Below are 15840 nucleotides of genomic sequence, written 5' to 3'. Positions count from 1 at the left end.
GGGGGAGGGAGGGAGAACGAGGGAGGGAGAGAGCGGGGGAGAGAGGGAGGGAGAACGAGCGGGGGAGGGAGGGAGAACGAGCGAGGGAGGGAGAACGAGCGAGGGAGCGGGAGAACGAGCGAGGGAGCGGGAGAACGAGGAGGGAGCGGGAGAATGAGCAAGGGAGCGGTAGAACGAGCGAGGGAGAGGGAGCGATCAGACCCAAGTAAAGTTGCTATGAGTAACTTCTGAGAACTCTAGTTGCCTGTCCCTCTCATACTGACTCTCTGTAATAATTTGAGTCACTGGCCTGAAATAAGTATTCTCACCTTTAACGTGGGGCAGCAGAAGGAGCCAATCAGGTGCGCTACAATGGTCATGTGCTAACAAGGAACATGATGGGAGAGAGAGCAGAGAGATAAGCTATCAGTCTGCTGCTTCTCCTTTCATTGTCCAGGGACAAGACCTGTAACGGTTATATAACTGGGTCCTCTACTGCCAGTCCACGCTGTGTAGATTTCAGGACTGGATAGACAAACATACGAATCCATTGCCAGGGAAAACCTTAGTAAACCCTCTTATGGACGTATTTCATTGGTGTATTTAGCTCTTTGCCTGCAGTTCCGCTTTAACTGAGTGACGCCAATGGCTTATGTGCTCTTATTTCCCTTCAGATGGACGATACAAAAAGTACGAGCACCCCATTATCACTGTAGATGGAGAAACAGAAGATGATGACATCATATGTGATTCTCCAATAGAAAACCACCAGGTCTCGAATTTCCTCCCAGCACCTCCCAGCGAAGATCTATCGTCCGACCTCTCTACACATGACGTGTGCATCATCGATGACCTGGATCCAGATTTCCACAGTGCGAGTCCGCGAGTCGAGAAATTGTACCCGTGTCCTCAGTGCGGCAAATGTTTTACCCAAAACTCAAATCTGTTACTGCACCAGAGAATTCACTTCCGGACAAAACCTTACGAGTGCTCAGCCTGTGGGAAGTGCTTCGCCCAGAAGTCCCACCTCTTCACCCATCTAAGGGTTCATACAGGGGAGAAGCCCTATCCCTGTTCGCTGTGCGGGAAGTGTTTCCGGGACAAAGCCAATCTTCTTAGACACGGAAGGATCCACAGGGAGGATAAGCCCTATTCATGTCACGTGTGCGGGAGGTGCTTTAAAGATAAGTCCAATCTCTCGAAACACCACAGGACTCACACAGGGGAGAAGCCCTATTCCTGCTTCGAGTGTGGGAAATGTTTCACAAGGAACAGCCACCTTGTTGCCCATCAGAGGAGTCACCTGAGAGCAAAGACTTCGGGTTCAGGATGGGGCACTTCCAGATCATAGTCATCATCCCTTCTGAAGTCATCTTCAGTCATCTGTCAGACTCCAAGAAATAGACATAAGCCATATTGGTTGACTTTAAGTTGTGTTTTGCACAGGCAGGGCCAAGAAACGGGTTCACTTTATTGGCCGCCACCAAACTTTCCTTTTGTTACCGTACTGCTCCATTTGCCCACAAGAGCATACAACTCTTCCCTGTGCCTCCCATAATGCATCTCTGTGTACCCAATTGAACAGTGGCCAGGCCCAAGTGATGTCAGGTGGGAGCAGTAGGAAGATTCTTAGTCCTTGTGTGAGCATGGGCAGTGCACATGTTCATTAGCACAAGGCTGCTCCTATTTCTTTGTGACTGCCTTCATTCAATCTACATCCCCAAAATTGACACTGATGACACATATAAGCTTTCTTAAAGGAGAAGGGCACTTTAAAACAAAGTACCAATATCCGTATTGCCCCCACCCCTGCCCTAAACTTACCCACCCCCTTCACAGCTGTATACTTACCTAGATCTGATGGCTGCAGTTCCACTGTTTGTTTACATCCAGAGCTGCAAATCCTCTCTGTCCCAGCCCCATATACATCTATGGGACCATCTCTAGCTCCAGTACACAGCCCTATAGAACTTTGACGCACCAATGATCAGGCGTGGCCAGGACAGTGAAGACTTGCCTAGCAGGATGTAAATGGAACAGCGGCTGTCGGATGGAGAGAAGTATGCATCTGGGGGGTGGGGGAGGTGGGGACAGAGTCAAAAAGTATAAATGTCCTTTGTTTTATAGTGCACATCTCCTTTAAATGTGAGAAAATGAACTTAGCAACCGCACCCCACGCCATGTCTCCTGGCGCCCGCTGTGTGAAGCCCCCGCCAGCCGGTGTACTCTGAGGGGAATTTATCAAAACTGGAGCAGACAAAATCTGGAGCAGCTGTGCCTGGCAACCAATCAGCTTCTCTCTTCAGGTCTGTTTAGATTTGAAAATGAAAGAGAGAAGCTGATTGGTTGCCAGGCACAGCTGCTCCAGATTTTGATACATTCCCCTCTCTGTACTTCACAGTCCCACCGTATGTAATGAGAATAATACTTGCAACTGGCTAGTGCTCATTGCCCAGCATGGTCACATGACCATACTGACCACTGAGAAGCACTTCTGAGCTGGGGACCAGGTCCAAGAATCAAGACCCCAACATCACAAGTTAATACGGGTTGAAGAATGAACTCCTTGTAAATAAAACATTTCTGTCCCATTAACTTCCGTGGAAAAGTTGCTGGTTTTTTTTGTGCGAAAAGAAAAAAAAAAAAAGAATAGATATGATTCTTATTATGCAATGAAAGGAAAGGTCCGTCGGTGTGCGCGGCGGGAGGAGGACCTCGGTTATCACGGAAGGAACAATTACCAGGTAACTTTAAAGTGAACTCCACGCATATGTAAGACACTAGAGGGTTAATCACAAAGCTGACGAAGGATCAGGCGTAGCTTCGGCCACCGGAGACCTTTGCTTCAGTCGAATATTCACTATATTCCGTACAGCTCCCGAAGCTAGCCGAGCCGAAGGCATATGCTTTGGCACGACTGAGCCGAAGTGACAACCGGAGCGGGGCGAACAGCTGGCTAAAAGCCTCGCAACTGACAGCTGGGCGGAGCCAGCTGTGATCTCAGGGCTGGCTCCGCCCAGTTGCAATGACAGATCAGCGTGATGGGGACGCTGAACTGTCATTAAACAGTGGCAGTTGAAAACTCTAGCAGGTCCTGGCCAATAGGAAACAGTTGGGTGGAGCTAGCCGTCACTGCTAGCTCCACCCAATTGTTTTTATTTTTTTAGATTTATAATTTATAAACTTTTTTTCACTGATTTTCTATGCTGCTCGGTACCACGGAGGTAACCGAGCAGAATAGCCGAGCCGCATGCTGCTCGGCGGCATTCGGCTATTCACTCACTGCCGTTCAACCCCTATGCGAATAGGTCGAACGGCAGCGAGTAGCCTGCTGGAGGTTCGGCTCAGCCGATACCGTTACTAGTATCGGTGCCGAAACCGAGTATTTGGGCGAGTACTCGTCCAAATGCTCTGATGCCTAGGCTGATACCCGAACTTCCGGCATCAGGAAGCCGGGCAGCGAGTCATTACACGCTGCCCAGTTTCCTAATCGGCCGGGAAGCCGCCCCCATGCTCCCTCGTCACGTCACTGGAGGGAGCATGGAGTCGGAATCAGGAAGCTGGGCAGCATGTAATTACTCACCGTGCAGCTTCCTGATTGGTCGGGAAGCTAGCCAATCGGGAAGCCGCACAGTGAGTCAATACCCGCCCCCAGCTTCCTGATGGGTCAGAAAGCCGGTTTCCTGTTCCTTTGTCACCAAGTGACGAATGAGCATGGAGCCGGCTTCCCGGCCAATCGGGAAGCTGGGTGCCGCGTAATGACTCACTGCCTGGCTTCCTGATTGGCCAGCTTCTCAACCAATCAGGAAGCCAGGCAGTGAGTCATTACCCCCCCCCAGCTTCCGGATTGGCCAGAACGCCAGCTCCAAGCTTCCTCACCTGGTAACGAGGAAGCATGGAAACGGCTTCTCTGCTGATCAGGAAGCCAGGCGGCGAGTCTTTACACAACACCTGGCTTCCTTAATGGGACTTTCGGTATCAGTATTCGGGATCGGCGACTACCGAAAAAAATATATTGGTACTCGATACTAAAAAAATGGGTATCGGTGCATCCGTAGTTCACACCATACATACACATAACACAGCCATGGTGTGAACAAGCTCCAATATTCCTCCACCAATAATCACATCTCCAGTCAGCAAGTGGGCACTTCTGACATGAGGAAGCCTTATTCCTGTGCTCTGTTCCTCTACCAAGATGGCCGCCTCCACACGGTGCAGAACCAGGCATGGTGAGATCTGCTGCAGTAGCGGTCCTCTCTAAAGAATGACCAATGGATGAGCTGAGCATTTCTCTATCTCGGATAACTGGAAGACCTTCAACGTGAAGGCCTGTGACCACTCTTCAAGGATCCATGGAATTATTTCTTATGGGACACCGGACAAAGAGGATAAAACAAAACCTTCATTGGAAGAGTGTCTCCTCACAACCCGACCTAAAGAACAACGCCATGTTGGTTGGGGTCAACCTTGAACCATGCCGGTGCACAGAAAGGATACCAGAACAGAAACTCCCTCCCTTACATCAGCGTAATGTGTTGTTACTATATAAAACAACCCAAACTGGTCTTATAACTCAGCACCACGCACCCTACGGCTCCTGCGCATACCTCAAATCAAGGGTTGTGCCTCCTGCATCTCCCGAATGGTCCCTTTAAGACCAATCATTTCCCAGTCTTCCTGGAAGAAAACACTGCTGTGCTTTCTACTGGTCAGGTGGCAACCACCAATAGGGAGATGTAGCAATGGAAGGCCAGCCCTCGCCTTAGGCAACAAATTCAAAATGTTACAGCTCCTTGTTTTCAAGCATTCCCAGGCTCCTTGCGACCACGTCCAAACGTGTGAAGAGAGGGCTTCTGGTGTAATGTGGGGCTCCCGATGTGAAGAGGGAGGGGGCTCCTGATGTAAAGTAGGGCTTCTGGTGTAATGTGGGGCTCCCGATGTGAAGAGGGAGGGGGCTCCTGATGTAAAGTAGGGCTTCTGGTGTAATGTGGGGCTCCCGATGTGAAGAGGGAGGGGGCTCCTGATGTAAAGTAGGGCTTCTGGTGTAATGTGGGGCTCCTGATGTGAAGAGCGAGGGGGCTCCTGATGTGAAGTAGGGCTTCTGGTGTAATGTGGGGCTCCTGATGTGAAGACTGATGCTTCTGATTTGATGGGGGGTAGGGGGGCTCCTGATGTGAAGAGGGAGTGGGCTGCTAATGTAGTTTGGGGCTTCTGATGGAAAGTGGGGCCCCTGATGTGAAGTGGGGCTCCTGATGTAGTGTGTGGCTTCTGATAGTGTGTGGCTCCTGATGTAGTGTGTAGCTCCTGATGTGAAAGGGGCTCCTGATGTAAAGGGGGGGCTCCTGATGTAAAGTGGGGCTCCTGATGTAAAGTGGGGCTCCTGATGTAGTGTGTGGCTCCTGATGTAGTGTGTAGCTCCTGAAGTGAAAGGGGCTCCTGATGTAAAGTGGGGCTCCTGATGTAGTGTGTGGCTTCTGATGTGAAGGGGGCTTCTGATGGAAAGGGGGTCTCCTAATTGAAAGGGAGCTCCTGACAGAGGAGACTTGATGTAAAGTGGGGCTTCTGATGTAAAGAGGGGCTCCTGATGTAAAGGGGGGCTTTCTGATGTAAAGTGGGGCTCATGATGTAAAGGGGGCTACTGATGTAAAGGGGGGCTACTGATGTAAAGGGGGGCTCCTGATGTAAAGGGGGCTCCTGATGTAAAGGGGGGCTCCTGATGGAAAGGGGGGCTTCTGATGGAAAGGGAGGACTCTGAATTGAAAGGGAGCTCCTGATGTGGAGGAAACTTAATGTTAAGTGGGCTCCTGATGTAAGGGTGGGGGCTTCTGAAGTGAGGGGAATTCCACTTGTGTTTTTGCCTGGAGTCCCCCTTAAAATCCTTACCAGACTCCTATCTCTGGTAAGGGTCCGATATATAGATTTTGTTGGGGCCACACATTGTTTTGTTTTTTTACATTTTTGAAAAAAAAAATAGCATTTCCAATGACAGTTTTCATTCTGGTGCCTCGTCATTATGCATACATTTCAAATGCCTGAAAAAAGGTTGAGAAACGCTGGTCCTGCATACCCATGTGGAGGAGGGATCTAAAGGTGTAATCCCATTGTTGTGTCATATGATCAGACCCACAACTCATCCCATTTGTAGAAGAAATGAAGTCAGAGGGAACTGGACAATGTTTTATTTCATCAAACATTCACAATGATACCCGAGCAGAGTACAAAGCCTGGTCTGTGCGGGGGATCAGGCCCCACCCTCTGAGATCATGGTGCCCGGGATAGATACCCCTTCACAAGGCTCCTCCACCATAACACATTGGGGTATTTGGAGGAGGGTGGCATGGTGAATCGCCCACCTTACCCTCCACCTAAGTTGCCAGTTCTGTCCCACCCACTTTAAAGCAGAACTCCAGCTCCTGCTATTTCTTTCATTAATAAAGATAAAACTCTTATACTCGAAAATCCGCTAGATGTCTCCAATCTTCCAAGCCGAATGACGGCCAGCATCGTTCAACCCGCTTCCTGTGAGCCCAGGCTGTCATGGACACACCCCCTTGGAAAGCTGGCCTGCGAAAACAGTACTGCAGTACAGAATACAGCCAGCCCGCCTCCTTTCACGCACAGCCAGCCAGCCCGCCTCCTTTCACGCACAGCCCGTCCGCCTCTAAGATAATCAAGGGAGAGAGCCAACTTGCCAGTGCAGAGTCATGCTGGCGGATTCACCAGAAATAAAAGCAAGCTTGGATTGGATTGGCCGCGGTAACATCGCCTTGTCACCTGTGTTTGCTCTGATGAGATATAAGCGAGGCTTTCCTCGTGAAACATTTCTCGCACTCTGAACACGAGAACGGTTTTTCACCCGTGTGCATCCGCCGATGCCTAATCAGGTCAGATTTGAGCACGAAGCACTTGCCGCAGTCAGAGCACGGGTTAGTCTTCTCCGAGTGCAGCTTCTGATGCTTGGCAAAGTACGACCCGTCTATAAAGGTCTTCCCGCACTCGGCGCACGTGTAGCGCTCCTCACCCGTGTGCATGCGCTGGTGTTTGAGGAAGTACCACTTGTCCACAAAGCATTTGCCGCACTCCGGGCATGAGAATGGCTTCCCCTCCACGTGCATGCGCTGGTGGTTGGCAAGACTGGCCTTGCGTATGAAACACTTGCCGCACACGGGGCAGGAATGGGATGCGTCGCCTTCGTGCATTCTCCGGTGGGTGACTAAACTCGACTTCTGCGCGAAACACATCCCGCACTTGGAGCACGAAAACGACTTCTTCTTGGTGTGCATGAGCTGGTGGCGGTTAAGCCGCGACCTCACCGAGAAGGATTTTTTACACTTCAGGCAGGTGTAGGGCTTCTCCCCGGTGTGGATTCGGCGGTGGATGACGAGATAGTACTTCTGGGTGAAGTTCTTCCCGCACTCCGAGCAGGAATAAGGTTTCTCCCCGGTGTGAGTCCTCTTGTGCGTGGCGAGGGTGGACATCTGTGAGAAACACTTGCCGCAGTCGGTGCAGGAGTACGGCCTGTCCCCCGAGTGCATCCTTTGGTGTCGGGTAAGGTTAGAGCTGTGCGTATAGCCTTTCCCACACTCGGAGCAGGCATACGGACGCTCCGCTGTTTTCCTGAGCTGGTGCTGAGCCGGGCTGGACATCTCCGCTAAACTCTTTTTATATTCGGCGCTTGAGTACGGCTTTTTGCCCGTGTTAGTTCGCACAGAGATGAAATGGGCACCGTGGATGGAGGGGTCGCGTGAAACATTGGCACCGTTTCCTGTGGGATGTATACCTAGGATGCTGCCATCTTCTGTTTTACAGCTGGGGGAGATCAGGGGGAGTTTCTCTTGCTTGCTCGCTTGTCCATCTGGCACAAAACATGATTGAAGCAATGATCAGCGTACTATTGCTATGCAAGGCGATATAGTACAGTGAGAGCGCCCTGACCTTTCTACCAATGATTGCTACATAGACCTCACTGACTTGACTAGGGGCATATATCGAGACGGGAGATCTTTGTTATTTGGCTCCATTTAAGAACAAGCCTGTGGCTGTGATACAGACCTTAGCTTTATGGATGGGTTGTGTTAGTGTAGATGAGCTTAGGAGGGCTTGAGTTGGGGGTGAAGGTCAATTTCTAACCAATTCCCCCTACAAATCGTTATAAACGTTCCTTCTGTGCGAATGGATGCAAAAACAAACCTTCTTAGATATGTTTTCTTTTCAGGGCGAATGTACATAACGTACTGCTGCACTTTGGCCACTAGATGGAGCTGAGGAGCATTGGAAATAGGTATTTGCTGTGCTCCTCAGCCCCATCTAGTGGCCAACATGCAACATTACATACATTTGACCTGAAAAGACAATGGGGGGAGGGGGTTGATCAAAACTGGAGCAGCTGTGCGTGGCAAACAATCAGCTTCTCTCTTTCATTTTCAAATCTTAACTCAACAGACTGAAGAGAGATGCTGACTGGTTGCCATGCACAGCTGCTCCAGATTTGATACAATCCCCCCAGTGAGGGGAATTTTTCTAAACTGGAGAAGACAGAATCTGGAGCAGTTTCCATGGTCACCAATCAGCTTCTCTCTTTCATTATTAATGCTTAACTGAACAAACTGATCCACTTTTGATAAACCTTCCCCGATATTCCTACGAGCATTTGTCTCACACAGAACGAACGTTCAGAAAGATTCCCAGGGTGAATGGCTATGTGTATTGGTTATAATTAGAACCATTAGTGTTTATTACTGACCTTTGCTGATCTCTTTGAATATTTCCTCCTCTGGCAATGACCGATCACGCTCGGAGTATTCAAGTTTTACACTGATGAGGTTTTCAGACTAAAATGAATCGAAAAAAAGAGGTAAACAACATTGCCCAATACAAGGACCTGAAACTATACGGTATAGATATGTATAGATAGTGTAGACGGGGTTTGGTTCTTCATAAGAAGTTCAGGTCTGTGTACCTGAGGGATCTCCTGATGTCCCTGAGGGATCTCCTGATGTCCCTGAGGGATCTCCTGATGTACCTGAGGGATCTCCTGATGTTCCTGTGTGGAGTCCCGGGAATACAGAGGACGGGCCTGAGGGATCTCCTTATGTTCCTCATTCAGATGTCTTTACTACTATGTAATCCTGTGCAGAAAATAACATATTAAAGTGAATATTTCATGGCAATAATGCAATGTAGCACTTCCATGATGAATGGGTGATGATGTGACCTCCCAGAATGCTCCTCACCTCTCCGGTCAGCTCTGTGTTTTATTAATAGAGATCAGAGCGTTGTCATGTGACCTCCCAGAATCCTCCTCACCTCTCCGGTCAGCTCTGTGTTTTATTATTAGAGATAGGAGTGATGTCACGTGACCTCCCAGAATCCTCCTCACCTCTCTGGTCAGCTCTGTATTTTATTATTAGAGATAGGAGTGATGTCACGTGACCTCCCAGAATCCTCCTCACCCCTCCGGTCAGGTCTGTGTGTTATGAATAGAGATCAGAGCGTTGTCATGTGACCTCCCAGAATCCTCCTCACCTCTCTGGTCAGCTCTGTATTTTATTGTGACCCCCAACGGTAAAATTTAGGGATGACGCGGCTGCTGCAGCGACTTCTGGCGGCGTGGCGGGAGAACTGACACTGCTGCCCTTGGAGAGGGCTGAGGAGGACTCTCATCCTTATTATTGTTTATTTTTTATAATTTTCTTATTTTTTTATAAATTTGTTTCTTATTTCTTTTCAATCACTTTTTTATTTTTGTAATTCTTTTATTTCTAGTTCTTTAATAATTTTTGTATCTATTTTTTTTCCACTTAACTTCATTGCTATCACACAGAGGTAACAAGCCCCTGTGTATTAGCAATTGGAGGTGACAGGTTCCCTGTGCATTAGCAATTGGAGGTGACAGGTTCTCTTTATTGACCTGTCACCTCCAGTACAGGAGTCCTAGCACAGCACTGTGCTGGAACTTCTGTGACAGGTGAGTGGGGAAGACTGCTATCCCCTCTCACTGTGCACACGGAGCGGCAGGGTTACTTTGAACCCTGTCAGAAAAAAAAGAGCAGAGAAAGCGCTTCTCCCCTGGGTGGCCGGAAGCCGCTAGGCGACCCCTGGCAAATCGTCATTCGAACCCCTGGTTGAGAACCACTGGATTAGAGTGATGTCATGTGACCTCCCAGAATCCTCCTCACCTCTCCGGTCAGGTCTGTGTTTTATTAATAGAGATTAGAGTGATGTCATGTGACCTCCCAGAATCCTCCTCACCTCTCCGGTCAGCAGGTAGATGATCTCCAGGGTGAGGTTTAATATCCTCTCAGTTATTTCTCCTCTTGCTCTCTCCATCCTCAGTGAGGGGATTCCTCCCAAACTAAAGACTTTGCTGTATTGGGAGAAACAAATAATGTAATCAATAATAATAATTTTGGTCCCACCCCCCACCGCCATTCCCACCCAGGTGACAAACCTCCGGCATCATATATCCCAGAAGGCTTCAGGCGCAAGGAAAAAGAGCGACCCAGAGGTGAGTCGTCGAGCGCTGGCTGCCTGAACCCGACAGCTGGTTCCCAATGACCAAGTGGAGGAAGATGGCGGCGCAGGACCCGGTCTGTGTCCGCGGAGCAGCGGCTACAAAGCAGGACAACACTGGATTTGCTGGGCGGGTGGGGGGCAGCAGAGCAGGAATAGAGGGGAAATCTTCCACAAGGGACAGTAGTTCTAGTGACCACTAATGATGTGTGGGGGCTTGACGCAAACCAAGATCTCCTGAGCTCACCCAAGCCTGCACAATACTGTCACAGACACACCCCCTTCCTGACCCAATCAGTTGTGATAGGCCCTTTGTGACATGTAGCTGGAATGCCCCGGCCGCAACTGATTGGGCCGGGAGGGATTGTGTCACAGACTGTTTTCTGTGGGCTTTGGTGACCACCAGGGATTCCCCTCATTTTGGAGGGACTTCCGGTTGTGGCTATGGGGCAGGAAGTGAAGGGAAATCTCCCCAATGGGACACAGATAGCAAAAAAATATAACCCTCCCTTATGCTACCCAAAATGAAGACAGAAAAAAAAAAGTTTAGGCTTCAGTTCCACTTTACCAGAACAAAAGGGAGCAAATAGGACAAGTTCATTGTAAGGGTTTTACACTTTAAGGTCAGCAGAGGTCATTGGCGGGGGACGGGTATGGGTAAGTCTTCATGCTTTTATTTGCATGTTCAGCTTGTATGAATCAGCTTCTCTCTTTGTTCAGTACAGCTGTAAATAGAGAAGCTGAGTGGTTGCCATGGGCAACTGCTTCAGACTTTATTATGACTTCCCCCAATGTTCCTGCTCCCATCTCCATTAATAAGCCCCCTCTAGTGTCCACCATGACCCCAGACCCTCCTGTGCAAGGAAAGCTATAGAAGAGGACTGGAAGGTCTCATAACCCTCCCATCCACCTAAATACTGATTACAGCTCATGGGCTCACTATAACCCCAACACTCACCTGCAGGCTTGCCTACCTTTAAATCCCACGACCGGAAGTTCTCCTTTCACTTCCGGGTTTCCTATGTAGGCCTCTTCCGCAGAGTGGAGCGTGTGCACACCTGCGCCCTCTGCTGGCCAACGCCCGCATTGTAGAAACTGAAAACACATAAGCGAGTCTGCACTAATTGTTTCCACGGAGGACCCGTAGTCAGAAGAGTGCGGCGGCCATTTTTCTGTAGCCTGTTAGGAATTGATGCTGCGGCATTTTGTCGTGGTTGATTGTAAACTTGTAAAACTGAGAGCTGAGTACAGTTGCCAGAAGCCTGTGCTCCGTCCATGGTGTATTTATTCACCTCTGCAGAGTAGCCTGTCTCAGGGCCACAGTCACACCATAGCGTTGCACTAAAGGCGTGCTATAGCATAGCTGGTGCATTGTGTTGCTAGTAATTCTGATTGTTACCCCAATGTGCTTCCTGGCAGGCGTGTGTTACACTGCAATACTGTGCGTTGCAGAACCATGTGTTGAGAAAAAAAAATTGCATGCATAATTCCTTTTCACTGCACAGCATTGCAATGCACAATACTGCGTTTAATCTGTGCTAGTAGAATGAATGACAACACAACGAACAGCACACCTAGCATGAGGTGCATTGTGCTGTACTACATCACAGAGAAAACGCACAGGTACTGCGTCTTTACAGCAATGCTATAGTGTATTCAGGCTGCAAGACAGGCTACTCCACAGAGGTAAACACACCATGGACAGAACACAGGATCCTGGTGAAAACTTTCCGGTGGGCTACAACAAAATGGCAGCCGCTCCTTCGAACACTATGGTGTGAACTGGCCCCTTGGCAGGGCTGAGAAAAACAAATGGAGAGGAAGGTATAAAATGAAGATAACTTGAATGTTGTCCATCAAGATTGGCGATTTTGGGGGGTATCAGACGTCATGGGCCGGTGCAAGGATTTTTGCCTACACAGGCGAAGGTGCATTTTTTTTATCTGCCTGTTGCCTGTGCTGACCCTTCGCTAGTATACCAACCATTTATCTGCCTGTACTGACCCTTCGCTAGCATACCAACCATTTATCTGTCTGCTGCCTGTACTGACCCTTCGCTAGCATACCAACCATTTATCTGCCTGCTGCCTGTACTGACCCTTCGCTAGTATACCAACCATTTATCTGCCTGTACTGACCCTTCGCTAGCACACCAACCATGTATCTGCTTGCTGCCTGTACTGACCCTTCGCTAGCATACCAACCATTTATCTGCCTGCTGCCTGTACTGACCCTTCACTAGCATACCAACCATTTATCTGCGTACTGCCTGTACTGACCCTTCGCTAGCATACCAACCATTTATCTGCCTGCTGCCTGTAGTGACCCTTCACTAGCATACCAACCATTTGTCTGCCTGCTGCCTGTACTGACCCTTCACTAGCATACCAACCATTTATCTGCGTACTGCCTGTACTGACCCTTCGCTAGCATACCAACCATTTATCTGCCTGCACTGACCCTTCACTAGCATACCAACCATTTATCTGCCTGTACTGACCCATCACTAGCATACCAACCATTTATCTGCCTGTACTGACCCTTCGCTAGCATGCCCACCATTTATCTGCCTGCACTGACCTTTTGCTAACATACCAACTATGTTCCTGCCTGGGCTGACACTTTTCCTGCAAACTGACCAGATCTCTGCCTGTTACCTGAACTGGCATTTTGCCTGCATACTATGTCTCTGCCTGGACTGACCTTTGCTAGCATACCAACCATGTATCTGCCTGCTGCCTGTACTGACCCTTCACTAGCATAACAACCACGCCTCTGCCTTGTCTGAACCAACACTTTGCTTGCATACTGACCATGTCTCTGCCTGCTGTTTGGACTGACCCTTTGCTACCATACCAAACCCACCCCTTCATGCCACCTGGACCATTCCTAGGCTTCTAGTCCTTCCTCGTCTTCTTTCTGCCTTGTGTAGGTTAGTCTCTATATGTCGGAGCAGGGTGAAATTAGGGGGGGGTCACAACCTGGGCTCAGCACGCAGCCAAGTCCAAACCTCAATGAGGTGGTCCCTGCCAGGATATAAGGCTGACCCTTAGACTTGGTGCCCCAGTGGGTCCGATGTCCACCAGTGCTACCATGTATGTTTTACGTCTGAATACAGGCCTTCTACACGTTGGGCCTTTGGTGTGTGTGTGACCACTTTGCCACGGTGGATCTCATGCCACCTGCTCATATGTGAGTTCACTTCCTTCCCCTATGACAGCTGTACAGTGGAACTATCAGGTGTCTTCAATAGATGTCCGGGTGTATACAAACGTTTGAATTCCAAGTACTTAGACTTACACACCTCAAGGGCATCTAACCCCTCAAAAGCTTCCCGCTTCAGGCCCCCAGTGTGCATTTTGATTTTTTTTTATAACCCTCTCCAGATGTCTTCAGGCCAATCACCTGATGTGTGGGTTGGCTCTTCTTTAGGAGGTGGCTGGTCCTCAATGATGCAGCGTGCCACTAAGATGATGACTTCAGTACCGCTATCTGCGGTGATGTCCCTTTAAGGGGGAGGCCCCATGACGCCCAGGGCTCACAGCATGCTCAAAGTCAGTGGTTCTCACCCTGTGTAACCTCAGGACCCACATTTGTCCTTGGTCATTAAGTCGCACTGCAATGGAACGCACGGCCTCGGAACGCATTCCGGTTAGGGCGATCGAACTGTAGGTGGGAGGTGCGTTTGGGGTGCCATTCAAATGCTTGCGTGCCCTGTAGAGGTGCCGGGAGCCAGAACGTGAGGACACGCGAGGGAGCTGTAAGCAAGGCACACATGGATGGAGCTCCCTCACAGCCATACCCACACTCCACCCCAAGTCAACACTCAGCACCGGGCAGCATATTTGGAATGTCTGCTCGGCGTGAGAACTGACAGTGCTGTGCTAGGGGAAGGAAGAGGAGCCTCTCACCTAGAAGAGCGGGAGGCATGTGGCGACCCACTCAACACGGGGTCACGACCCACCAGTTGAGAACCAAAGCTCGAAGTCAGGGGTAGCAAACCTCTGGCCCTCCAGCTGTGGTGAAACTACAAATCCCATGATGCATCTCTCTTCGGGAGCCGTGGCTGTGAGAATCTTGCAATGCCTCATGGGATGTGTAGTTCCACCAGCTGGAGGGGCCGGAGGTTTGCTACGCCTGCTCGAAGTAGTCTAAGATGAATGAACCTGGAAGACTGAGGACATCTTGTGGCCACGAGGAATGACTGCAGGTGACAGCACGTGGACAGTAGGCTCCGGCCATTATCTTTCCCTCACTACCATCAGTGATACTCCTGCTGCCGCCCGACACTCTGACTGAATATTCGGTCCATTGCGGCTGCCAAACGATCTCCAGACCGCCCGTACCTACTTTACTGGCCGCTCCATCGATACACTGAGCGGCTTTCCTGTCGCTCGCGGCCGCTCGGTGCTGACTGGAGCAGGGACAGTCCACCCCACACTACATCCACTCCCTGATACCTGTTAGGGTGACAGCTACAGTGTTAAAGGAGAACTATGGGGTCAGGGCTTTTCCCCCATAGTTCTCCTTAGGGTAACGGGAGGACACAAACTCGCGTCCTCCCATCACCCTAGGCTCAGTATACCGCCGCCGAGACGCCGCAGCTGTAGCGGATCCCAACAATTATGTCTGGATCCGCCCAGCTGTGTGACTGACAGCTGGCTCTGCCTATCTAGAGGCAGAGCCAGGTGTACACGCCCCCTCCCCCGTCCGTTCCACCAGTCAGCGCTGGAGGATCAGATCGGAGCGGGGGGAATCCAGTCCCTCCCCTGTCACGGCAGAGAGCCGTGACAGGATCGAGAGGTGAGTGAACGCCGGTATGTGTTCACTCACTTCCCGATCTACTGAGCCGACCTGTGACAGTCTCATTGTCGCAGGTCGGCTAGAACTATGAGGTGAGTGAAAAGCTCTCGCGTCATAGTTCTCCTTTAAGCCCCCGAGGCTTATCCCCGGCTTCTCTCCCCGATTCTGCCTCCCACACGCCAACGTCGTGGCATTCAAAATCTCCACCACGGCATTGCTCCTGTCGCACAGAATCCACGTTGCTCTCATTGGACACCTCAAACCTCCATCTAGGCTGCCACACGTTCGGCTCCCGCTGTGTAAGTAGTTTCCCGCCTTTTTCTCATAGAGACAGCCAGTCTTCTTTATATACGCTTAAGGTCTTTGCGCTCCTGTTGCATGTGTGTGTATTTTTTATATTGCTCTCCCCTGCTTCACATGCCCGCTTGAGTTCCCCCCACACCGAACTCATCAGCGTAATTGTGCTTCAAGGTATAGCGGTCATGTGACTCTCTATGCTTCTTTTCATGGATGCCCAAGAGGCCGATCTCCGGGCCTGAGTGA

The 15840-nt window shown here is 50.1% G+C and overlaps 2 protein-coding genes across 2 annotated transcripts in view; one reads left to right on the top strand and one right to left on the bottom strand.

Annotated features, from left to right (window-relative positions):
* The window catches only part of LOC108798760 (zinc finger protein 208-like), a 153393-nt gene extending 152063 nt beyond the window's left edge, over window positions 1–1330 (top strand). Inside the window, exon 14 of the mRNA XM_018570543.1 lies at window positions 893–1330. Within this exon, the coding sequence (XP_018426045.1) occupies window positions 893–1330 (438 nt within the window). The remainder of the gene's footprint in view (window positions 1–892) is intronic.
* Window positions 1331–4765: 3435 nt separating this feature from the next.
* The window catches only part of LOC108798759 (zinc finger protein 585A-like), an 80861-nt gene continuing 69786 nt past the window's right edge, over window positions 4766–15840 (bottom strand). The window contains exons 7-8 of the mRNA XM_018570542.1: window positions 6757–7595; window positions 4766–5150 (exon numbers count right to left, since the gene is read on the bottom strand). Coding sequence (XP_018426044.1) covers window positions 4766–5150; window positions 6757–7595 — 1224 coding nt within the window. The remainder of the gene's footprint in view (window positions 5151–6756; window positions 7596–15840) is intronic.

The sequence above is a fragment of the Nanorana parkeri genome, unplaced genomic scaffold (assembly GCF_000935625.1).
Source record: "Nanorana parkeri isolate BGI_ZX_2015 unplaced genomic scaffold, ASM93562v1 scaffold1552, whole genome shotgun sequence".
Taxonomy (NCBI): domain Eukaryota; kingdom Metazoa; phylum Chordata; class Amphibia; order Anura; family Dicroglossidae; genus Nanorana; species Nanorana parkeri.
Note: the sequence above shows the minus strand (reverse complement) of the source record. Positions and strands in the feature narration are given on the sequence as shown.